The following is a 24,527-nucleotide window of genomic DNA, read 5'->3' as shown; positions in this document are numbered from 1 at the left end:
GACCTGGTGGGACAGTCCTGCCCATGGAAATCCAGGGCGAAGGCTGGCATGAGATTAGCCTGCTCTGATCCAGAGCTCCTCTTGCAGCTCCCACACGGTTCCTCCATCTCCTTGAAGTGGACCCAAACCCATGACGCCCACTCCCATCCCAGTCTCCTGGGGCCTGTGGGCAGCCAGGCTGCTGGGGTGGAGCTGCAGGCCATGATTGACCTTGGCCTCAGCAGAGCTGACTGGGTGTGGGGGGCCTATCTCTTGCCTGGATTTGGGGGGGTCTGCCTCTTATGATGGTATGTGGGGCCGTCTCTTGGCTGGGTGTGTGAATAGGCATCTCCTGCCTTGGTGTGGGGGGTGTCTCCTGCTGAGTCAGGAGTGGGGGCCTATCTCCTGGCTGGGTGTGGGGGCTATATGGTGTCTAGGTTTGTGGGGGGCCATCTTCTGCCTGGATGTGGGGACTGATTCTGTCCCCCCTCTGCCCCCCCACCCCCAGCCCCACAGGTGGTATTCAGGGAACCCCTACGGAGCCTGCAGGCTGAGGAGGGCGGTCTGGCCACCCTTCGGTGTGAGCTGTCGGAGCCCAGTGCTGTGGTCTGGAGCAAGGCTGGGCTCGAGCTGCAGGCGGACAAGCGCCGGGAGCTGCGTCAGCGGGGCTGCACAGTGGAGCTGGTACTGCGGGACCTGCGCAGGGAAGATGCCGGCGAGTACACCTGCACCTGTGGCTCCCAGGCCACAAGCGCCACCCTCGCTGTCACAGGTGGGCCCCAAAGCTCTGCCCTGCACGCAGGCCCTGTCTGCTGTGGGGGGACCCTCTGGGCTGCAGTCTCACCCATCTGAGGGACTCTCCTGATGCTGGGTGGGCGGACCTGGCCTGAGTCACCTCCCCCATGCCCCTTCCACACTGCAGCTGCACCCGTGCAGTTCCTGCAGGAGCTGCAGGCCCAGGAGGTAGAGGAGGGTGCGACGGCCCACCTGCGCTGTGAGCTGAGCCGGGCAGGCGCCAGCGTGGAGTGGCGCAAGGGCTCGCTGCAGCTCTTCTCCTGTGCTAAGTACCAGATGGTACAGGACGGTGCAGTCGTGGAGCTGCTGGTGCTGGGCGCTGAACGGGAGGACGCTGGCCACTACACCTGTGACACGGGCCACACACAGAGCACTGCCAGCCTCTCAGTCCGTGGTGAGTTGCTGGATGGTCCCTGCCCTCCCCAGGCCCCTCAGCCCCTGTGCCGCAGAGGGGGCCTTGCACAGCACCTCTAAACATCCCCTGGCCCCCAGCCCCCGGGCCCATGTTCCAGACTGAGCTGCAGGGCACAGAGGAGGAAGTGGGCGGCGTGGCCCGACTGTGCTGCCAGCTGAGCAAGGTGGAGCGCGGAGCTCCTGTGCAGTGGCTTAAAGAGGGTACAGAACTGCGTGCAGGCCCCAAGTACGAGATGCGTTACCAGGGGGCCACGTGTGAGCTGCTGATCCACGGGCTGGAGGTCAAGGACACGGGCGAGTATGCCTGCATGGTGGGTGGCCAGAAAACCTTGGCCTCTGTCAAGGTCAGAGGTGAGCCCTCCCTGCTGCACCCACTCCTCTTATAGCTACCCTGGGCGACGCCCTCTAGCCAGGTGCTATTCCAGGGTGGCTCTCAGGCCCCTGGGGTTACAAGCTCTCCCTTCTCGTGTCTGCACCACTTCCCTGTCAAAAGTAGGAAAACAGGCTGTGTCCCCTGGCTGCTGCCTCCGGCCCCCAGCTGCTAGGTGGGTCAGTCTGACCTGGGCCGCCCTCTCTGAGCCCCTGCCTGTCTGTCCAAAGGTCTGGCCTCCCTGAATGTCCCAGCCACAGGGTGGGGATGGACAGAGGCAGCTCACCACCCTGCAGCCCCTCGTCACTTCCTCTAAACAGAGGCACCCTCAGTCCAGTCTCTGCCCCCAGGAGCTCAGCGTCACGGGAGGGGTCCATGTTTGTAGATAACTGTGACGAATGCTGTGTGGGGCAGATGGAGGCGGTGACAGCAGAGCAGTGTGAGCCTCCAGAAGGCTCCCTGGAGGACGGGTGTGGGAGCTTGACCCGGGCGTTCAGTCCTGCTTCATAATGGGTCCCTGTCGCCCACACTCCAGAGCCGGAGGTAACCATAGTGCGGGGTCTGCTCGACGCCGAGGTGCAGGCTGACGGGGAGGTGGAGTTCAGCTGCGAGGTGTCACGCACCGGTGCCACGGATGTGGGGTGGCGCCTCCAGGGCCTGCCATTGCAGAGTAATGAGGTGACAGAGGTGGCTGTGCGGGGTGGCCGCACGCACACACTGCGGCTGAAGGGCGTGACACCAGAGGATGCAGGCACCGTCTCTTTCCACGTGGGCCTCCACATGTCCTCTGCCCAGCTCACTGTCAGAGGTAGTGGGCATGGGCAGCTGCCACCACACCCACAGCTGGAACAGCCAGGCGCTGCTGAGGGGGAGAGAGACTGCAAGGGTCCCTGCTTTCGGGGTGGGGAACCGGCGGGAGGTAGCTCTGTGCACAGGTGGTTCTGGGGGGGCCTGAGATATCAGGGGTGAGTGGTGCCCTGCCTGTGTCTGTCTGCCAGAATTGAGGTGGGGTGTAGGGGGTGGACACCAGAACTGGGGGGCATCCCAGGTGCCAAGGCTGATGCGATGCTTTCCCTGGTACAGCCCCCGATGTGACCATCCTGGAACCCCTGCGGGATGTGCAGCTCAGCGAGGGCCAAGATGCCCATTTCCAGTGCCGGCTGTCCAGAGCCTGCAGCCAGGAGGTCCGCTGGGCCCTGGGAGGGGTTCCCCTGCAGGCCAATGAGATGAACGACATCACAGTGGAGCACGGCACATTGCACTCTCTCACCCTCCACAAGGTGGGACCCTGGGACCTGCCTCCATCCACAGGCTCCCAGGGGTGTGGAGGGGAAGGTTCCAACTCCAGTTGCCTTGGGCTGGGGACTTGCCAGCAGAAATAGTTGCAATGGACTGCCAGGCTGAGACCCCATCTCTGCTCCCGTAGGTGACCCTCGAGGATTCTGGAACCATCAGTTTCCAAGTGGGCTCATGTAGCTCAGAGGCCCAGCTGAAGGTCACAGGTGGGCAGCCCCCTCCCACACCCAGCAACCTGCTTGGGATGTCCCCATGTCCCTACTCATGGAGTTGTTGGGGCATGGTATGGCCAGAAACCCAAGCAGTGAGCTTGCCTTGGGTGTCAGTTTTCCAACCCCTGACTGCTGAAGCTATGGACTGGAGCTTGCACTGTGGTAGGCTGGTGAGGATCAGCTCAAGAGACTTTTGGTGTGTGTGGGGATCCCTGTGTGGGGTTAGTGCTCTCTGCATGAGGGGGATGGGGAGCCTGGCCACGGCAGTCTGGACCCTGAGGTGAAAGCAAAGCTTTCCACACTGCTACCCTTTATGTGACTACTCCTATGACACAGGTCATGTTAACACACACATGCACAGTAGGAAGGTTCCCAGGTGACTATGCACTAGCACACCTGTGACACGTATATAGTTTTGGGTATAGTGGATTTCAAGGACCTCCAACTTGGGTTATACCTTGTCTGAAGATCTGGATATTCCTGAGTGCTCCTCCCCTGCTGCCGTACTGTTGGTTCTCATGCTAGTCCCATCCTTCTAACCATCTGTTTACCATCCATCCTGTTCATCCATCCATCCACCATCCATTCATCCCTCCACCATCATTCACCTGCCATCTATCATCATTCATTGATCCACTATCTACCTATCCACCACCATCATCCATCCATCCATCCATCCATCCACCCACCATCATCCATCCATCCATCCATCCATCCATCCATCCACCATCCATTCATCCATCATTCACCCATCCACCATGTACCATTCATCCACCATTCATCTATCAGTGATCCATCCTTCCATCCATCCACTATCTATTCATCAATCCATCCATCTATTCATTTACCATCATCCATCTACCCAACCATCTGTCTGTTCACCCATCCATCCACCATCCACCATCCATCCATTGAACAAACCTTCTAAGCTCCTAACCTTGTCAAAGTTCTAGACCTCGAGAGGGGCCAGGTGCAGCTCTGCTCTTGGTGAGCTCCAATCCCATGGGGGCGTTGGACACTGGAGACAAAGCCATATCCTGAGTCTTCAGGGGATGTTCAGGGGATGTTAGCCAGCTCTGTGGCCTAAGGGGCTGGGAAAGGCCTCAAGTTGAGTGATGGGAGAGGAGCAGTGTCCTGAACAGGGCTGGGCCGGTAAGGGCCTGTGTGTTCATCAGGGTGGGTATATGTGAGGGGGACATGGAGCTAGGCTGGGCCTTGTGGGCCTTGCTGAGGGCTGTACCTTGACCTCCGTTAGCCAGGTGTCCCCAGCCTGCACCAGCTAGCCTGGGTGCAGACACCCGGCCATATCCTCAGGGGAGGGCCATGGGCATGGGGATGTTTGAATGGGTGTCCTGGTAGGTGATGTATGGGCCAGTTTGGGAACAGTGCTGGACATGGGAATATGGATCTGGAGCAGACAGGGACCATCAGATGTGCACTCTTGGAAGAGGGTGGGGACAAGCGGGGGGGGCTAGGGCTGGAGTGTCAGTGGTGCACACACAGGAAGGGCATCGGGGGCTTCTGAGGAGGGCCTGGCTGGGACAGGTATGGGAGCGCAAAGCAGGCAGCAGCTGCATTTGGGAAGCCCCTGGGTTGGGGCCTGCTGGGTAATGGGGCAGGGAGCAATTGCCACGGGCATTAGGGCTTTGGAATCTTAAGATCAGAGGGACCATAGGGTACATCAGGACAAATGGCCTTCTGGGCACAGGAGAAGCACCTGTTTCCATACCCACAGAGACAGAGGGCTCAGTACCTAAGACAGGCCCTGCCTTCTCAGTGGCAACCCAATGGCCTCTCCTCCTTACCTCACAGCCCACCCCACAAAGATTGTAGCCATGGGGCTTAGGGTTTATCTGTTCTGCCTTCTGAAGAGGCTGTGCAGTCATGTCATCCATGTATTTTGGTGAAACCAGGCATGTTCCAGAGGGACGTGTGGGGGCAGAGGGGCTGAGCTGGCTCTCCACGGGCTTTCTGTGAGTGGTCTGCATGTCTCATTCCATGAGCAAAGTGGGACAGGTGGCCTAGGTGAATCTCTGGACCCCAACCCCAGGGAGCCCCCAAATGGTGTACATGATGTGGTCCCGTGGTCCTAGGGCACCCCAAGCCTGCCCTCCTGTTGCCCTCTTGTGCAGAGGCAGCACCATGCCTGGTACGTGGCTTGCAGAACGTGGACGTCTTTGCGGGGGAGGTGGCCACGTTCTCCTGCGAGGTGTCCTGTGCAGGTGGGCTGGAGGCCCGCTGGTGGCTGGATGGGACCCTGCTGCAGGACGGCCCCCAGAGTGCCATCTGCGTGCGTGATGGGACCTTCTACTCCCTCACGCTGTCGGACCTGGGGGTTGCCGACTCAGGCACCATCACCTACCGTGCAGGGCCTCTGGTCTCCACGGCCAAGTTGTTGGTAAAAGGTACCAGCCAATGGGACCCTGCCCACACTGGCGCTTCTGTCCCTGCTGCTTCCGCATGCTTCCCGGGGCAGGAGTTCAGGGACTGGCATCACTCCACATGTGCTTTGGGTGAGTGTAAGGGCAGGCTGCAGTCCTGCTTCATGGATGAGAAGGAAGACCAGTCTCAGAGCATGAAGCTGGAGGCCGACCCCATGTCCACCTGCTTATGGAGCCCTGGCTATTACTGCCACCTGGCAACCACTCTGCGGCTGCATATACATCAGGTGCACACCCAGAGGGCAGCCTTCCAGTCCTGACCTGGCCCGCCCTGTCCCTGCTTGAGGCTGCCTCTACCACTGTGGGTTGGGTCAGTATGTGCTCTTCTGGGAAAGAGTTAGCCATTGGGGAGGGCAGTGGGCTTCCAGGAACCCCTTCGTGCCCTCCTAGTGGGAATGTCGGGTTTCCTGGGATGGCCACTTGGTGTGAGTCCCCTGGCATGGCTGCCGATAGGCCTCCTCTGCACTGATGCAGAATGAATGTGGAGATTCCCCCGGGTCTGAGGGGTGAACCATTTGTTGACTAGGAGTTTGCCAGGTAGAGATGGGAAAGGGGACCCCCAGAGGGGCAAAGAGGCCCCTGGAGAAGGGAAAAGTTGGACTGGAGGTGCTGTGTGCCTAGCAGAGGGTGTGGACCCTGAGGGGACTCCCAGCCTTTCAGGAAGAGGGTGTTGTGTCCCTGCTGTGGCAATGTGAGCTCCAGGCCCTGGGAGATGGGGGCTCAGAGAACAAGAAGGGCCAGGAGGGGCCCAGCAGATGGAGCTGGACTGCCATGAGTGGGGCGTGTGGGGTTGAGGCTTGCCCCTCATGAAAGGCCGTGGGCCGCCACCATGAGGTCCTTTCCTGCCACAGCGCTGCGCTTGCTTGCCGCTGAGCCGCTGATGCTGGCCTTAGAGGGTGGGTGGGCCCCGGCCACACTGCTCCGGCTGACGCGTGCCTGGCGTGTCGGCCGACAGATCCCACGGTGGAGGTGGTCAGTGCCATGCAGGACCTGGCGGTGGAGGAGGGCGGCCCGGCCGAGCTCCTCTGCCAGTACTCGAGGCCAGTGCAGGCCACGTGGAAGATGGACGAGCAGGAGGTGTGCGCCGACGGGCACCGTGTCGTCATAGAGCAGGACTGGACCGTGGCCAGGCTGTCATTCAGGCCGGCCTTGCCCTGCGACAGTGGCATCTATTCTTGTGAGGCCGCGGGTACCCGCGTGGTAGCCCTGCTGCAAGTGCAAGGTGAGGCCGCCCGGTGGGCAGCCCCAGGCCCAGCAGGCTTCCCCCTGGCTCAAGCTGAGCCACGTGGTGGAACAGCAAGTGGTAACATCCAGCGCTGTGTGACGGTGACTAGAAAGACAGGATCCCAGCAGCTGGAGCCTGCTGAAGCCCACTCGCCCAGCCCCTCTTCAAGCAGCCTGATAGGACAGGGTGGCTACACAAACCCTGGGCAGAGGCTGCACCTAAAGAATCTGCATCTGAAGCACTGGGGAGGTAGAGGCAGGCAAGGAAGTAGCTTCCGGGTGAGTGAGCGAATAGGCCTGGGGTCGGCTGGGCCCTCGGTGGGACTCAGATCCCAGCTCTGCCCCTTCCCAGGCTAGTCACTTAGAGGGCTCGCCAAGCCCCATGTCCCTGAAAGCATATGCTGTTGGGCAACCAAGAGTGGGGACACTGGGCTGCCTCGCTCTGTAGAAGGGGGCATTGTTTGGCTGGGGCCACTTCTCCTTTGGGAAAATCTGAAAAGCTCCTGGTGGAGAGTGAGCTCGAGGGTGGACACAGTTGTCAGGGGGCCATCCAAGTTGGACAGCAGATACAAGTAGGTGAGACCAGTCCAGCCACTGGCTACCTGAGGTTCCCCCCACCCCCCACCTCCATTCACTCACTGGTTCAATGACTAAGTTCTGTGAACACATGTTTTGGTACTTGGGAGCACAGCAGGGAATAGGCAAAAAGCCCTCCCTTCACTGCGACACCCGACGTGTGCACTGGAAAATGTGACAGGCGCTATAGGGAGGGACAGCAGTGGGCCTCATGGACATCTGGGCAGAGCCTTCAGCCGTGAGCAGGGCCGAATGGAGAACGGAGCAGTGTAGGGAAGTGGGGACAGCAAGTGCTCAGGGACTGGCTGCTGCTTTAAAATCTAGGATTTTATCAAATAAAGCAGTGGTGACATCCTTGGATGAGAACTAAGGAAGGTGAGCTCCAGCAGTGACTGTGCCCGCCTTTCTCTCTGGTGCCCACCCCTCCTGATCATTCCTTTGGAGCAGGAGGTGGTCAGACTCCTGAGTCCTTGTTGGCGCCGTTAGTTGTAACGTGAGGAGGAAAGGGGCTGGTGGGAGTCTGGTCTGTGGCATAAGCAGCTCAGGGTGGGAGGAGGTCTGGTAGAGGGACGCGGATGGCCCGGGGGGTGCTGTGCTCTGAGATGCCTCCCCACAACCTTCACCCCTTCACTTCCCAGTGCCCTGTCCAGAGCAGACGCACCTGCCTGCAGGCACAGGCTTGGGCTCTGGATGAGCTGGGAGGGAGCATCAGGGCTGTGTGGGTTCCATTTGGGACAGATGCCCGGACAGCAGTTGGGGCTATGGGCCTGGACCTCCAGCTCAGTGACTGTACTGGCTCCTCGCTGTCTTGTGGATCCAGGCCAGACCCTCCCCAGCAGCCAGGGCAGCCCTGTGCCCCTGGCACTCCTTTCCTGCTTGCCCTCACCACCTGGCCCCTTGTATCCTTCAGTCCGCTGTCCTGACTCCCTGCTGCCCCCCAGGCATCCCTCCATTCCCATTCCACTGTCCCCTCTTGTCACTCCTCTTGGCTAGATACCTGCAGTGCAATGGCCTGTCGTGGGAACAGTGCTGGGAGGGGCTAGCCGCCACAGCCAGGCACTGAGTTCATGACTTCCCTGAAAAACATGTGGCTGCTTATTAGTCTCACATACTGTATGGAGGAGAGAACCAGAGGGTTGGGGAATGAGGGCAGAGGTCTCTCTGGTCCTAGTGAATGAGGGGAGTAGCCCAGCAGGTGTGATAGTGCTAAATGGGAAACAGAGGAAAGGGGCCCATGTCCCCTTATCCTGGCTGCAGAGCCCCACCTGCAGCCAGGATAAGGGGTGGAAGTCTCAGGCCAGTTTTGAGCTCTGGCAAGTTTTGGGAACATCTGTGAGGCTTCTCACCTGTGAGATGGGGAGGACACCCCCCCCCCCCGCAACCTGCCACTAGTGTGGTGATGGTGTGGAGGTGGGCAGGGCCTTGGGAGGCCACACGTGATGGCTCCACGTGAACACCATGGGTCTCCCTCCACGTGGCCAGCTGCATTCTGTCCAGCCTTATGTCATGGGGGGGGGCTCTCCCACGTGACTGTGGGGGGATCTGGGTGCAGGAGGACCCTATGCACTGAGCCACCCCTCCCTCCCAAAGCCAAGAACATGGTGGTGAAGGGCCTGGAGAACGTGGAGGCGCTAGAAGGTGGCGAGGCGCTGTTCGAGTGCCAACTGTCCCAGCCGGAGGTGGCAGCCCACACCTGGCTGCTGGATGACGAGCCTGTGGGCACCTCTGAGAACACCGAAGTGGTCTACTTCGAGAATGGTCTGCGGCACCTGCTGCTGCTCAAAAACTTGCGGCTGCAGGACAGCTGCAGGGTGACCTTCTTGGCGGGGCATGTGGTGACATCAGCATTCCTCACCGTCAGAGGTACGGGGTGTCCTGCGGTCTCTCCATCCTTCCCAGCGGATACCACGCTGAAGGGGTGCAGGGAGCGGGTGCAGGGAGCGGGTGGTGGAGCTGGGACCAAAAGAGGCCCGCAAGTCTCTCAAACCTCTCACGAAACGCTGCATTGTGGGGCTTCTTGGAAGTGGGGTTGGGGGGGGAGGGGGGAGGGGTGTGGCTGTTGGTCTCTGAGACCCCTCCCGCCGGAGCTGGGCCGCTGCCTTTTCGTGGAGGTGGTGGGAGGGTGGGGGCAGTCGGAAGGGGTGGTTGGGGGGTCTCCAAGCCCCCGAGAGGCCACCCCTCGTCACGTGCTCACGCCCCCGGCCCCGCCCCGCCCCGCAGGGTGGCGCCTGGAAGTCCTGGAGCCGCCGCGGGACGAGGTCGTGCGGATCGGGGGGCAGGCCCACTTCAGCTGCTCGCTCAGCGAAGCGGTGCTGGTGGGCGAGGCAACCTGGTACATCAATGGGGCGGCAGTGCAGCCGAACGACGCGGACTGGACGGTCACTGCCGAGGGCAGCCACCACGCTCTGCTGCTGCGCAGCGCCCAGCCTCACCACGCCGGCGAGGTCACCTTCGCCGCCCGCGATGCCGTGGCGTCTGCGCGGCTCACCGTGCTGGGTGGGTGGCTTGCCCACGGGCTACAGCTCAGATTCAGGGCTCTGGGGGGGGGCGGGGGTAGGGGCGGGAGGTTCCAGCCCCAGAGGCTGCTGGGGGCTGAGTCCCCCACCCTGGGTGGGCTCGGGCTCACAGTCTCTGTGACCGAAACGCGAGATCCTTGCTCCCTGAGGCGGGCAGCTTCGGGACCGAGGCTCACCGGCCGGGGGTGGTCTGCCCGCACCCATACTGGGTCCCAGCATTAGACCCCAGCGGTTGGGGAGGTGCTGCACAGACTGCCTACACCCCCACGCCCCCGCGCAGGCCTCCCTGACCCCCCGGAGGATGCCGAGGTCGTAGGGCGCAGCGGCCGCTCCGTGACGCTGTCTTGGGTGGCCCCCACGAGCGACGGTGGCGGGGGCCTCTGCGGCTACCGTGTGGAAATGAAGGCGGCTGCCACCGGCGAGTGGCGGCTGTGTCACGAGCTGGTGCCGGGGCCTGAGTGCGTGGTGGACGGTCTGGCCCCTGGGGAGACCTACCGCTTCCGCGTGGCGGCCGTGGGCCCCGCGGGCGCTGGGGAGCCTGTGCATCTGCCCCAGACGGTGAGGCTCGGTGAGTCGCCGCCCTGGTTCACGCGGATGAGGGCGGGGGTCCGGTCTGGAGCTTTCCGGCCTCTCTAAGTGGAGGACCGGGCTTCACACCTGCTGTTGTGCCCATCCCCACCCGCTGTTCCCAACAGAGGCCCTGGAGTCCACCCTTTTGTCCTCTGCCCCCGAGAGCCGGCAGGTGTCTGCCGGCGAGGACCTGCGTCTGGAGTGCGAGGTGGCTGAGGCAGGCGAGGTGGTTTGGCTGAAGGGAACAGAGCGCATCCAGCCCAGCAGGCGCGTTCAGGTTCTCTGCCAGGGTCGGCAGCACACCCTGGTGATCCGGGGCTTTTCCGCCGAGGACCAGGGCGAGTACCGCTGTGGCCCGGCCCTGGACCCCGCCTCTGCCGGTGCCACCACCTTCCACGGTGCGTCCTCCTTGGGGTCCAGTGTAGGGGGTGGAGGACTGAGGGTGAGCCCTGGGGTATGCCGGTGGGGGGGGGTGGCCCTCCACGCAGAGGAACTGCCCAGGGGAGCGAGGCCTACTGAGCAAGTGCACAGACCCAGCGAAGCTCAGCCTCATGTCAGGACCCGTGTTACTGGCATCTCAGGCCACACTCCTCCCTGAGCAGGATCCTGACGATGGCAGCCCTTGGTACCCACTTCTGACCCCATAAGTCTTCCAGCCCCTGCACTCTGCGCTGCCTCCCCTCTGCACTCTGCACCTCCCCATGACCTCTGCACAGGAGGTAGGCTGCGGCCTGGCCTGACCAGCAGAAGCTGAGGTCTAGACAGAGTCTGTGAAAGCTCGTAAAGACAGTGCCATAAGAGCTCTCTGGAGCCCAGGCAGAGAGCAGAGTCCTATGGGGGGCGACCACAGTCAGCAGCCCAGGCTAGCTTGGGTCATGGCTCTGTTCCTGCCCAGTTGACCAGTACCCTGCTGTCCCCAGTGGCAGTGAAACCAAGATCCGAGGATGAGGCTCCCATGCAGCCCAGCTTGCCCCCTGAAGCAGCCCAGGAAGGCGACCTGCACCTGCTGTGGGAAGTCCTGGCCCGGAAACGCCGCATGAGCCGTGAACCCACCCTAGACTCAATCAGCGAGTTGCCCGAGGAGGATGGTCGCCTGCAGCGCCTGCGGCAAGAGGCAGAGGAGATGGCCCCGGACCTCTCAGAGGAGTACTCCACAGCTGACGAGCTGGCACGCACCGGCGAGGCTGACCTCTCACACACCAGCTCTGAGGATGAATCCCGGGCAGGCACTCCTTCTCTGGTCACTTACCTCAAGAAGGCGGGGAGGCCCAGCACCTCTCCACTGGCCAGCAAGGTGAGCTTTCCAGGTTAGCCTGCAAAGGAGGCCTTGGTATCTCAGATTTTCGCCATCAAGTCACCGTCCCTCCACACATCATCCATTCATCCATCTGTCCTCCATTTTTCCACCCATCAACCCATCTACCTCCTGTCCATCCATCGCCTTCCATTTATCCATCCATCCACCTACCATCCTTTTATCCATCCATCCACCATCCATCCATCATCCATTTATGCACCCTGTGTTTATCGCCATCCATTTATTCACATATTTACCCATCCACCCACCCATCCACCATCTATCCATTCGTGCATTTACCTCCCACCATCCCATCCATCCATCCATCCCCTGTCCATCTGTCCATCATCATACATTCATCCATCAATCTGCCATCCATTTATCCACCCATCCACCATTCATTCATAATGTCTCCATACATTTATTTACTTATCTACCTATTCACTCATCTGTCCATCCGTCATCCCTCCAACCACCATCCATCCGTTCACATATCTACTTACCTGTGCTCATACCCCCACCTATACATCCACGCATCCACTATCTACCGCTCACTCATGTTAAAACTTGGTTGTTAAAACCTTGTTAAAGAGTAGAACTGGCCTCGCCAACGTATTCCTCACAACCCTGTGAGTCTCCATTTGGGTGACTGTGTAAAGTGATTTCAGGGAGGGTGGGTTTGCTCCTTGTTACAACAGGAGCTGTCAGGCACCCAGCCTCAGTGAAGGAAGTGCAGTTGCCAGTAGATGGAGACAGAGTGGTGTGCAGGAGTGAGGCGTGGAGCTGGGGCACAGGCCAGGCTCTAGTCTAGCTGGCCCGGGATGCCCCGTCCATCTTTTCCCAGACCTGGGCCTCAGTTTCCCCACCTTACCCATGCACACAGGTTGGGGCCCCAGCAGTCCCCTCTGGGAAGCCCCAGAAGCAGCAGGAGCAGCCAGCAGCAGTGTGCCCGCTTCTGGGAGGCCTGAGTGCCGAGGACCTGGGTGACCCATCCCTGGACAAAGCAGCCATGAAGATCCAGGCTGTGTTCAAGGGCTACAAGGTGCGGAAGGAGATGAAGCAGCAGGAAGGGCCTGTGTTCCGCCGCACATTTGGGGACACAGAGGCACAAGTCGGGGACGTCCTATGTCTGGAGTGTGTGGTGTCCAGCAAGGCAGATGTGCAAGCTCGCTGGCTGAAAGATGGTGTGGAGCTGACTGACGGCCGTCACTACCACATTGACCAGCTTGGGGATGGCACCTGCTCTCTGCTGGTCACCGGCCTGGGCCGTGCCGATGCCGGTCACTACACCTGTCAGGTGAGCAGCAAGTTTGGCCACGTGGCCCACAGCGCCCATGTGGTGGTCAGCGGGACAGAGAGTGAGGCCGAGAGCTCCTCCAGCAGTGAACTCGACGACACCTTCCGCCGGGCAGCCCGGAGGCTGCACCGTCTCTTCCGCACCAAGGGCCCAGCGGAGGTTTCAGACGAGGAGATATTCCTGAGCGCGGATGAGGGCTCACTGCAGACCGAGGAGCCTGGGGACTGGCAGACGTACCGCGAGGACGAGCACTTGATCTGCATCCGCTTTGAGGCACTGGCCGAGGCCCACCAGGCAGCCACCCGCTTCCGGGAGATGTTTGGCACACTGGGCATCGGGGTGGACATCAGCCTGTCAGAGCAGGGGCCCCGGGGCGTGGAGATGCGCATCGCCAAGGTGTCCCTGGTCCCTGCAGCGCCTCCAGAGCCACTGCCAAGCTTGCTGACCACAGAGACTGGTGAGTCTGCAAGCTGCATGGGGTGGGGCGAAAGAGAGGAGGGTCAATGCTGGTGGGTAACCAGGGTCAGCTGAAAGGTCAAGGAGTTGACTGGGCTCCAGTTTCTGGCCTTTGGCAGATGCTAAACTGGGCTCAGATGCTTCCCACTGAACTGGGAAGAGCCCTGACTTTGGGGTGGACAGAGCTCATTTCACCCTGTCTCTGCCTGTTACTAGCTAGCCTCTCAAGAGTTCTCATCTGTGAGCCCACTATGGGAATTCTGGTTTGGGGGCTTTTTCTCCATGAGAGTTTGACATGAAACCTGTATAAAATGCGGGGTTCCATGTGACCCAGTCTGAACCCCATTTCCCACTCCAGCAACTAAAATTAAAAAGCCATCTCATTGTTTATTTGCATGTCCCTAGAAATGACAGAAAGGGTGTTGATAACCCACGTTGTCATGTCGTGAAATCTCCCCTCTCCAGTTCTGAGCCCCTCATGCTGCCAACCCTGGACTCCCAGCCACACAGCTTTCACCCCCCTCTTCACCTCTCCTCCTCCCCGCTTCCCTCTGCTGTCCCTCTGGCCTCGGGATGTCTTGGAAACCAAGCTGACAAAGGAAGGACTGACCTAGAGAATGGGGAGGAGGGGGAGCTCAGCAGGCAGAGATGGAGTTCTGCTTAGCCACCACGTCTGTGAGCACTCTCACATGAATGGAGGCCCGCAGGTCACATGGGGGACCCGCTGCAGCTGTCACAATTGGGAGTGGGGGGCTGGGGCTAACTCGCACACCCTGCCCATCCCTCCCAGCCCCAGTGTTCCTGACTGAGCTGCAGAATCAGGAGGTGCAGGACGGGTACCCTGTGAGCTTTGACTGTGTGGTGATGGGCCAGCCCGTGCCCAGTGTGCGCTGGTTCAAGGATGGGAGGGTGCTGGAAGAGAATGACCACTACATGATCAGTGACGACCAGCAGGGCAGCCACCAGCTCATCATCACAGCCGTGGTGCCGGCAGACATGGGTGTCTACCGCTGCCTGGCTGAGAACAGTGTGGGTGTCTCCTCCACCAAGGCCGAGCTTCGTGTGGACTGTGAGTGTGGCCCGCCAAGGGTGGGTGGTGCGGGGACTCCTGGCTGGGAGCGGCAGGGCTGGGTGGGGGGATGGTCCAGATTTGGGGTCTCAATGCCTTGTGGCCCATGGAGAGCTCTCTGGGAACCCCCTGGAGCGGGGCCTTAACTCTTTGAGAAGCATCAGTACTGGGAGGGGCCCAGGAACGTTTGGATGTGGCCCCCAGGCATAGAGGTGGTTAATGGCACTGTGGGCAATAAGTAATACCTGTCAGATCTCATATGTTCCTGGCTCACAGCTCCTAAATTCCTTGGAATTCCTAAGTGACAAGGGAGGTAGGAGCACCTTTCATTCTAACAAAGTGACGCCTGGGAGACCCTTAGATAGCTCAGGATAGAGGATGATCGCAGCAAAGACCATGCCATCATCCTTACAAATATGTCCAACTGATTTTTGACAAAAATACAAAAGCAATTAAGTGGAGGAAGGATAGAACTTCAACAGAGTAATTTAGACATTTATAAGCAAAAAAAAAAGAACCTCGACCTTATATGAAAATGAACTCAAAATGGATTACATATTTGTAAAATATAAAACTGTAAGACTTTAGAAAAATAAAACCTAAAGCTAGGAAAGGCCTTTTTATATTTGACCCGTAAAAGGAAAACTTTGTAAAATGGACCTCATCAGAGTTAAAAACTTTTGCTCCGAGAAAGACCTGATGTGGAGGGTGAAATGCCACAGACTGGGAGAAAATATATGCAAACTATATATCTTATAAAGAACTTTATCTAAAATATAGAAGCATGCTCAATATTAAAAGCAAAAATTGTTTAAAAATCTAATTAGAATAGGAGCGTGTCCAGACATTTCATTGGAAAGGATATACACGGCCAATAAGTACATGGAAGATGTTTTACATATTAGCTGACAGGAAACGCACATGCATACCCCAGCGAGACATCCCTGTACGTTATCAGATGGCTAACCTGAAAAACGGTGATGACACCATATGTAGGTAGGGGTGCAGAGAAGTGGGATCCCCGTGCATTGCTGGTGGGAGTGCAGAACTGTGCAGCCACTCTGGAACCACGGTGTGGCAGTTTTTACAGAACTAATCATGTACCTACCATGTGACCCAGCAATTGTTTTATTGGGCGTTTATCCGAGAAATGAAAGCTCAGTTCATAACAAAACCTGTACGTAAATGCTCAGAATAGTTTTATTCCTATTAGCCCCAAACTGGTAATCATTCACCACCTGTCCTTCAGAGGTGAATGGTTAGCCTGTGTTCTGTGGAATATTACTCAGCAAGGAAAAAGAAGACATTGTGGTCATGTGCAACAGTAATAAAATTGCATTTTATTGCATGAACACTCAATGAAGTTCATGTGAAATTTGTGAAGTCTGAAGGTCAACAGACAGATCAATGTCACCTTTTATAGTTGAAAGTTAACATTGCCAGAAACTAAGTGAAGGGTATATGGGATCTTTGCATTGTTTCTTAAAACACCATGTGAATCTACAGTTCTCTCAAAATAAAAAAGAAAAAAAATTATTTAAAACACAATAACAAGTCAGTTATCTTAAATAAGACAAGATCTTACATATTTCTCCATGTACCTCTATCTCCGTGCTTTTCACTCTGTTGTATGGGCCTAGATTTCCATCTGGTGTCACTTTCTTTCAACCCAAAGGATGTTTTAGAACATGTTTTGTAGTCTGGGCAAGCTGGAATTCTTCCAGCTTTTATATGTCTGAAAAAAAATTTCTTTATTTTGGTTTCATTTTTGAAAGATATTTTTGCTAGGACAGCATTTTCTTCCCATACTTTAAAGACATAGGTCCACTGTCTACTAAATTGCATTGTTTCCAATGAGAAATATGGTGTCATTCTTGTATTTGTTTCTCTGCACATAATTTGTCTTTTCTATTGGGATATTAAATTTTTTAGAAGTTTGCACACCATAAAATTTACCATTTAAAAGTGTACAATTCAGTGGTTTTTAGTGTATTCACAAGATTGTGCAACCATCACTACCATCTAATTCTAGAACATTTTCATCATCCCAAAGGGAAACCCCATACCCATTAGTCGTCACTCTCCATCCCCCTCCCAGCCACTGGAAACCACTAATCCACTTTCTGTCTCCGTGGATTTGCCTATTCTGGACATTTCATATATATGGAATCACACAATATGTGGCCTTTTGTGTCTGGCTTCTGTCACTGAGCATGTTTTCAAGGTACATCCAGGGTAACATACATCAGTACTGCATTCCTTTCTATAGCTGAAAAATATTCCATTGTATATGGATTTCTTATCCATTCATTGAATGATGTTTAGCCATTGGTTGCTCAGGCTATTATGAATAATGCTGGTATGAACAATCATGTATAAGTTTTTTATGTATGTTTTCAGTTCTCTTGGATACATACCTAGGAGTGGAATTACTGGGTAATATGGTAATTTTGTCTTTAACTTTTAGAGCAGTCTCCAAATTGTTTTCCACAGCAGCTGCACCATTTTCATCCCTACCAGCAATGCATGAGGGTTCCAGTTTCCCCGCATCCTTGCTAGCACTTCTTATGTTAATTTTCTTAATAACCATCCTAGTGGGTGTGAGGTTTTAACTGCATTTTCCTAGTGGTAATGACTGACTCTGGATATCTTTTCATGTGCTTGCATGTTTTCTTTGACGAAACATCTATTCAAATCCTTTGCCCATTTTTATATTGGGTTATTTGTCTTTTAATTTTGAGTTGTAAAAATTCTTTTCATTTTTCTGAGTACTAGACCTTTCTCATATATGTGATTTTTAAATATTTTCTCCTCTTCTGTGGGTTGTCTTTTCACTTTCTTGATGGTGTCCTATGATGTACAAGAGTTTTTAATTTTGGTGAAGTCCAGTTTATCTACTTTTTCTTTGGTTGCTTGTGCTTTGGTTGTCGTGTCTAAGAGCTCACTGCTTAATCCAAGGTCATAAAAATTTACACCTATGCTTTCATCTAAAAGTTTTATAGTTTTAACTCTTACATTCAAGTCTTTGGTCCATTTTGAGTTCATTTTGTATGCGTGTAAGATAAGGGCTCAAATTCATTCTTTTCATGTGGAAATTTAGTTGTCTCAGCACCATGTTGAAAAGACTAATTTTTCCCCATAAAAGTGTCTTGGAACTCTTGTCCAAAACTAATTTCCATTAAATGTATGGGTTTATTTCTGGCTCTCACTTCCATTCCATTGATCTAAATGTCTGTCGTGACATTACCACACTTTCTTGATTACTGTAGCTTTGTAGTAAGTTTTGAAATCTAGAAGTGTTAGTTCTCCAACTTTGTTATTTTTCAAGACTGTTTTGAACATTCTGGGTCTCTTGCATTTTCTTACGAATTTTAGGATCAGCTTGTCAATTTCTGCAAATACGGTCTCTGGATACTTTTTAAGATTTTCTTTTTATGACTGGTTTTGAGTAACTTGATTATATTATGTGGTGCACTCTATGTATCCTTGTGTTTGCAGTCAATTGAGCTTCTTGGAATTTGGGGTTTATAGTTTTCAGTAAGTTTGGAAAATGTTTTGCCATTATTTCTTCAAGTAGTTTTCCTTTCCCCCTCATTTGGGGACTTCAGTTACACGTATATCAGGCCACTTGAAGCCATAGTGCAGCTCACCGATATGCTAAGTTTTAAAATTTTTTTACTGTTCATTTCATTTTGGATTTTTCTATTGCTATGCCTTTACGTTCACTGTTTTTTTTTAATATCTAATCTGCTATTAGTCTTGTCCACTGTCTTTTTAATTTGTAGAACTTCTACTTGAGTCTTTTTTATATGTCGTCTCTACTTAACTTTTCAAACACAGACTACAATTGTGATACCTGCATTAATATCCTTTGCTGCCAGTTCTAACATCGTGTCAGTTCTGATTGCTTATTCTCCACATTGTGGCTCCTGTTTTCCTGCTTTCTCACATGTCTGGTGATCTGTGACTGGGTGCCTGACATTCTGAGTCCTCACTGCCCTGCTGGGAGCTGGATGCTGTGTATTCCTACAAGTCTTCTTGAGCTATGTTCTGGAAACAGTGACTTCCTTGGAAGCAGTCAGTCCTTTGGGGTCTGGCATGTGATTTGTTAGGTGAGGGCAAAGCAGCGCTCATGCAGAGCTGATCGTCTCCCTCTACTGGGGTGAGAGTTCCTGAGTACTCTGCCCAATTCCACAGCCAGATCGTGTTTCCAGTCTGGCTGTGGAAACGGGTGGCATCCCAGCTCTTGTGCTCCTCTGGCACTGTTTCCTCTAGTCCTCAGGTGGTTCTTTCATCAAATGCACATGCGAGTATATGCTCTGCTATATCCTCAAGGGAGGGACTCTGTATAGCTACCTCTTCTCTGGTTACCTGTCCTGTGGACTCTAGCTGCCTCTGTCTCCTCAACTCAGGATCTACCTGGGTCTGCCTCAGTTTCCTCTCTTGGACCTGGAAACTGAAGCAATCACAGGGCTCACCTGTTTCCTCGGTAAGCATTACTGTTCTTACCTGTGTTAACCAATGGTCCTTGGTGTCAATTCAATACCAATAGGAATCCCCAGTTTGGACTGTGATGAAGAAGGACACTATTCAGTGCGAGCAGCTCAACTGTCATGCAGCATAGCTGCGGGACATCACAGCTATGGAGCAGCTCAATAGTGTTACAGCTCAATTAGGTAGCGGCATGCTACATAGCTCTGCTCTGCACCCATGTGGTGTGAGGTGGTCTGCTCTGCCTGTTCTTTTCCACTCTGGCCCCGTGAGACATCTTTGGTGTTTTCGCTCCAGCTGGGCAGTGTAGTCTTCAGTCTTTGGTGGAAAGGGAAAGTGTGTGCTTTGGGCCTAAGGGAAGCTGACTTATATACACAGAAGTCCTCACCTCTGGTTCCTTCATTGGTCTATTCTCATGCAAATGAGGACTCCAAACCCTCATAGTTTGATTGGTCAAAAAAGCACTGTCCTGATTGGCCAGAGTGGAGCCTCTCTGATTGGTCAGTGAAGATGCTGATGGGGGAATATAGCTGCATAGCTCTGATTGGACATGGAAAGCCTCAGTCCTATTGGTCCTAATATTCCAGGAACTCATTTATGAGGACTGGCTCAGATGGCAGAAACATTGTGAACACCATGTGTCCTTACTTGTGTCAACCAGTGGTCACTGGTGTCAATTCAACACCAACAGGAATCTCCAATTTGGAGTGTGGTGAAGAAGGGAACCTTTTTCAGTGCAAATAGCTCAGTTGTAGATACTTCAGTACAGGCCTCTACCTGAAGCATGGTTTGCATGAGAGGACTCCCGTTAGAAGTGGCTGCTAGGCTCTGCTTTTAAGTTTGAGCCCAGTTAGCCACCAGGAGTCCTTAGTAGGTATTTTTTCTCTCAGCATCCACACTTGCTTAATGCTTAGTGACAAAAACCATTCTGATGATTCTGTACCCAATTCCAATGTGTGTGGGTTTTCCCCACAACAAGCAACTCTGTGACACCAGCTCTGTGTCTTAAAATTTAACTCAGTTCTGACACTGCCTCTGTGGAGATAGCATCAGTCCCCACAGGTTGAGGGTCCTAGAAGACTGCCCCCCTCCTCTTCAGATGATAATGGTGAACCCAGGTGTCACCTGTGCTTCTGACTGACTGGCTTATAAATAAGCGGTTCCCTCAACCCCCTCTTTAGGGTCCATTAATTTGCTAGAGCAGCTCACAGAACTCAGAGAAACATGTTACTTACTAGATTGCCGGTTTATTATAAACAATATAATCCAGGAGCAGCCAGATGGAAGAGACGCACAGGGTGAGGTATGGAGAAGGGGCAAGGGGCTTCCATGCCCTCTCTCAGCCCACCACTCTCCCAGCATCTCCATGTGTTCACCAACCCGGAAGCTCTCCGAACCCCCATCCTTTTGGATTTTTATGGAAGCTTCATTACACAGGCACCATTGATTAAATCACCAGCCATTGGTGATTGATTCAATCTCCAGCCCCTCTCCTTTCCCCAGAGGAACTGAAAATTCTAACCCTCTAATCACATGGTTGGTTCCCTTGGCAACCAGCCCCCATCCTTAGGGGTTTTCCAAAATCACTTCATTCACATAAACTCAGGGGTGGTTGACAAGGGTTCATATCACGAATATCAAGACACAGTTATCCTCAGCACAGAAAATTCCAAGGGTTTTAGGAGCTCTGTGCCAGGAACAGTACAAGGACCAAATACATATTTCTTACTATAAATCACAACATCACAACCATTGTTTCATGTATTTTGTTTGTTTTGGTTGTCTCAGGTGGGAGGGTGTCTTAGTTCGGGCTGCTACAACAAAGTCTACAACCATAGACTTGTTGGCTTATGGACAACAGAAATGTATTTCTTAGTTTTGGAGGTTGGAAGTCTGAGGTCAGGGTGCCAGCACATTTGGGTCCTCTGGAATGGTAGTTGGCCCCTTTCTCGCAATGTCTTCACATGGTGGGAGTAGCTCTGTGGGGTCCCTTTTCTAAAGGCATTAACCCCATTCATGAAGGCCCCCATCTTCATGATTGAATCACCTCCCAAAGGTTCCACTTCTAAATACCATCACCTTAGGGTTAGGTTTCAGCATATGAATTTGGGGGATGCACAAACCTCCAGTCCATAGCAGAAGGCAATCCAGTCTCTGTTACTCCATTGTGGCTACAAGTGGAAGTCTCCAGATACGGGTTTTGAGGCCCAGATACATCATCCCCATTCCCTAGAGGGATGGAACTGGAAGATGCTGCTACAGTCCCTGCCTGCCATTAATGAAGCCCACAGTCACCCTGTATTTACAATTTGTTGGGTCTTGTAGTTAGTAACAGCCTGGGGGAAGGGAGGGGCCCCAGGGAAGCTGTGTCTCCGTGACTTCTGAGCCAGGAGGATAAGTGGCTCCCAGGAACAACTGGTGGCCTCTGGGGTGGGGCTGTGCCCGGGCAGAGGGGCCTCGGGCCTGGCTCCAGCTGCACCCTCCATCCCCAGTGACCAGCACCGACTACGACACTGCTGCAGATGCCACGGAGACCTCATCCTACTTCAGCGCCCAAGGCTACTTGTCCAGGTGGGGGCCATGCAGGGGTGGGCAGTGCCCAGAAGGCTGGCAGTCCCGGGCCTGGAGTGGGGGATGGATGGCTGTGCCAGCTTGAACTGACACTATCTGTCCTGGAGGCTTTACCCAGGCCACACAGTTTCTGTCCAGCATGTTAACAGGAGACCTCAGAAGCCATCTCGGCCTGACCCCACCCCTGCCCTGGACCCCTCACCCGGCCACATCACACTGCCCCTCTCTGTCCCCTGCCAGCCGTGAGCAGGAGGGCGCAGAGTCTACGTCAGAGGAGGGGCAGCTGCCCCAGGTGGTAGAGGAGCTGAAAGACCTCCAGGTGGCCCCTGGCACACGCCTGGCCAAGTTCCAGCTCAAGGTGAAAGGTGAGGGGGGAGGGCCGGAGGGCCAGGCGCTGCCTCCTGCCAGCAGAGGTCGGGTGGTCACCATGGCCAGGGTATCTCCAGGAATCCCCTCCCTGGGCCACATGGAAGGCATGCTGCCCAGTGGGCAATGACTCTGTGCTGACTACTCCCCCTATGGCTCCAGGCTACCCGGCACCCCACCTCTACTGGTTCAAAGATGGGCAGCCCCTGGCCACTTCTGCGCACATCCGTTTAGTGGACAAGAAGACGCTGCACACCTTGGAGGTCCTCTCGGTCACTAGTGAGGATGCTGGCCAGTACTCGGCCTACATCAGCAATGCCGTGGGCGCCGCCTACTCATCTGCTCGGCTGCTGGTTCAAGGTGAGTGCTGGGGCTGATGTCAACAGGCTTGGGCTGGGCCTGCGGTCATTGCCCCATGTGTAGAAGTGTAGTGGGTGGGCAGATGCCTGCTCAGGTTCTGGAAGGTCCTGGGTGTAGGAGTGAGCGGGCCACCCTTGGGACTCCTACCCTGGGAGCAGGTTCCCAGGCCCAAGCGGGAGGCACCTTCTTCCTGCAGATCTGACTTCCCTGCCTTTCAGGCCCCAATGACCCAGAAGAGAAGCCAGCAGCAGGTGAGCCAAGCCCAGCAACAGGTGAGCCAAGCCCAGAAGGGCAAGGGGAGAGCAGGAGGCCCAGCAAGGTGTTGTGGGTACGCCCATCCAGTGGAGAGAGGGTGGAATGCAGGATACACACTGCAGGGAGGCCACCCAGCCAGGTTGGGGAGGGAACCTGAGAGGAGGGGCAGAGCCTACCCACCACACAGGGCTGTGGCTCTCCATGAATCACCAGCAGCCACCTGTGTGTCCCCAGATGTGCAGCAGCTCGTGCCACCCCGATTCCTAGAGAAGTTCACCTCCAAGAAGGTGAAGAAGGGTTCCAGCATCACTTTCTCTGTGAAGGTCGAAGGTAAAGCATCCTGCTCCACACTGAGGACCCCCAGGGAGGCTCAGAGCAGCCCCTCCCCCACCCAGGACCTCTACACCCAGGAAAGCTCAGTGCAGCCCTCCCCCACTCAGGACCCCTCCACCCCAGGAGGGCTTAGAGCAGCCTATGCCCATTCAGGACCCCCAGGGAGGAGAAGAGGCAACCCCCCCTCCCAGAGCCCCCTTCTCAGTGTGGGGCTGACTGCCCGCCATCCACTCTTGCCCCAGGTCTGCCCACCCCGGCTGTGCACTGGCTGCGGGAGGAGGCAGAGCGGGTGCTGTGGATCGGCCAGGACACGCCGGGCTACACGATAGCCAGCTCTGCCCAGCAGCACAGCTTGGTCCTGCTGGATGTGGGCCGACAGCACCAGGGCACCTACACTTGCATTGCTTCCAGTGCTGCTGGCCAGGCCCTCTGTTCTGCCAGCCTGCATGTTTCTGGCCGTAAGTGAGCACGAGTGGCCTGGCGGGGATGGGAGGAGGCTGGGCCTCCTTCTGGGGACATGCGCCCCCACCCCGGGACCCTCCCCAGACCTCTCTCCCGTCTGACAGGAGCACCCCTGGGGCCAGCTCCCCGCCACCCTGTGGGCTCTGCTCAGCAGGCTGAGACCCTCGAGCAGCTCCCTGACTCCATGAGCCCTGCTCAACCCCTCGTGGGCTGGGCTGGTGCATGAAGTGCAGACCTATTGCTGCCCACAGCACTGGGGGGCTGGCTGTGGGCTGAGTTGGGATGCCCTGCACAGCCCTTCCTCGGGGCTCTGGGTGGACAGGCCCAGGGCCCCTGGTAAGGGTGGCCCGGACATCTCAGGCAGGGTCCTCACCAGAATCAGCTCAGCAGGCTGGTTGTCATTCTGGTGGTTACCCGTTCTCTTTACAGTGCCCAGGGAGGTGGGGGCAACAGGGGAAGCGACGGGGGTGAAGGAGGCCCTCATCTCCACCTTCCTGCAGGGGTGAGTGAGGGTCGGTACCAGAGCTGGTAGTGGGGTTGGGGGTGTCATAGGGACCCTGGCCCTTGGGAGGACAATGCTACTGCTGGAGGCCTGTGCTGGACCACAGCTGGCTCTCCCCCTTGAAGGCAGTGTGGTTTGGGCTAGCCCTTGTCTCTCTGGGCCTCAGTTTCCCCATTATAAAAGCGAGGGCTCCCTGGGGCCTGACTGGCACCCGGCCCGCTGTTCCCAGATCCTCTTTCTGTCAGAAGTTTCCTCATGCTCTTCCTGCCCAAGGGTGCGGGTGGTGGGTCCATTCTAGGCCCTCAGGAGACCCCTGCCCCCTTTAGGACCCAAGCCATCTCTGCACAGATGCCAGAACCTGCAGATTTTGCCAACCTTGCCGGGCAGAGAAAAGGTACGGGCTGGGCAGATACACGTCTGCTCCAGCACGGGCAGCCGAGCCCTGATGTGGGACGGCCAAGCCCCAATGCGGAGTGCGGTGAGGATTAGGCTGCCTGGCCCCAGACCACCCAGCACGCCCCTTCACCCCGCTGTGGGCCAGGGCTCCCACACATCCCCTCGTGGGCCTGATTCTGAGCCCTGGTTCGTTTCAAGGCCAGCCAGCCCTTGACTCAGCACTCATGTCCAGCAGGCTGTGTGGAGCCCTGGAGTGGGGCAGGCAGCTGCCAAGTCAGG

At 55.8% G+C, this 24,527-nt stretch overlaps 1 protein-coding gene across 1 annotated transcript in view; it reads left to right on the top strand.

The window, feature by feature from the left end:
• Positions 1-24,527, top strand: part of OBSCN (obscurin, cytoskeletal calmodulin and titin-interacting RhoGEF) — a gene marked incomplete at its 5' end in the record, with an annotated part of 64,885 nt that overhangs the window by 21,011 nt on the left and 19,347 nt on the right. The window contains 21 exons of the mRNA XM_081036186.1: positions 488-751; positions 902-1,168; positions 1,267-1,539; positions 2,094-2,366; positions 2,642-2,838; positions 2,985-3,060; positions 8,898-9,170; positions 9,528-9,803; positions 10,104-10,391; positions 10,519-10,791; positions 11,314-11,687; positions 12,574-13,444; positions 14,234-14,512; positions 21,496-21,574; positions 21,815-21,939; positions 22,103-22,300; positions 22,519-22,551; positions 22,790-22,885; positions 23,131-23,346; positions 23,780-23,852; positions 24,179-24,246. Coding sequence (XP_080892312.1) covers positions 488-751; positions 902-1,168; positions 1,267-1,539; positions 2,094-2,366; positions 2,642-2,838; positions 2,985-3,060; positions 8,898-9,170; positions 9,528-9,803; positions 10,104-10,391; positions 10,519-10,791; positions 11,314-11,687; positions 12,574-13,444; positions 14,234-14,512; positions 21,496-21,574; positions 21,815-21,939; positions 22,103-22,300; positions 22,519-22,551; positions 22,790-22,885; positions 23,131-23,346; positions 23,780-23,852; positions 24,179-24,246 — 4,872 coding nt within the window. The remainder of the gene's footprint in view (positions 1-487; positions 752-901; positions 1,169-1,266; positions 1,540-2,093; positions 2,367-2,641; positions 2,839-2,984; positions 3,061-8,897; positions 9,171-9,527; positions 9,804-10,103; positions 10,392-10,518; positions 10,792-11,313; positions 11,688-12,573; positions 13,445-14,233; positions 14,513-21,495; positions 21,575-21,814; positions 21,940-22,102; positions 22,301-22,518; positions 22,552-22,789; positions 22,886-23,130; positions 23,347-23,779; positions 23,853-24,178; positions 24,247-24,527) is intronic.

This window comes from Rhinolophus hipposideros (assembly GCF_964194185.1).
Source record: "Rhinolophus hipposideros genome assembly, chromosome: 23".
NCBI classification, from domain to species: Eukaryota; Metazoa; Chordata; class Mammalia; order Chiroptera; family Rhinolophidae; genus Rhinolophus; species Rhinolophus hipposideros.
The sequence above is the reverse complement of the archived record's forward strand: the minus strand, read 5'-3'. Positions and strand labels throughout refer to the sequence as shown.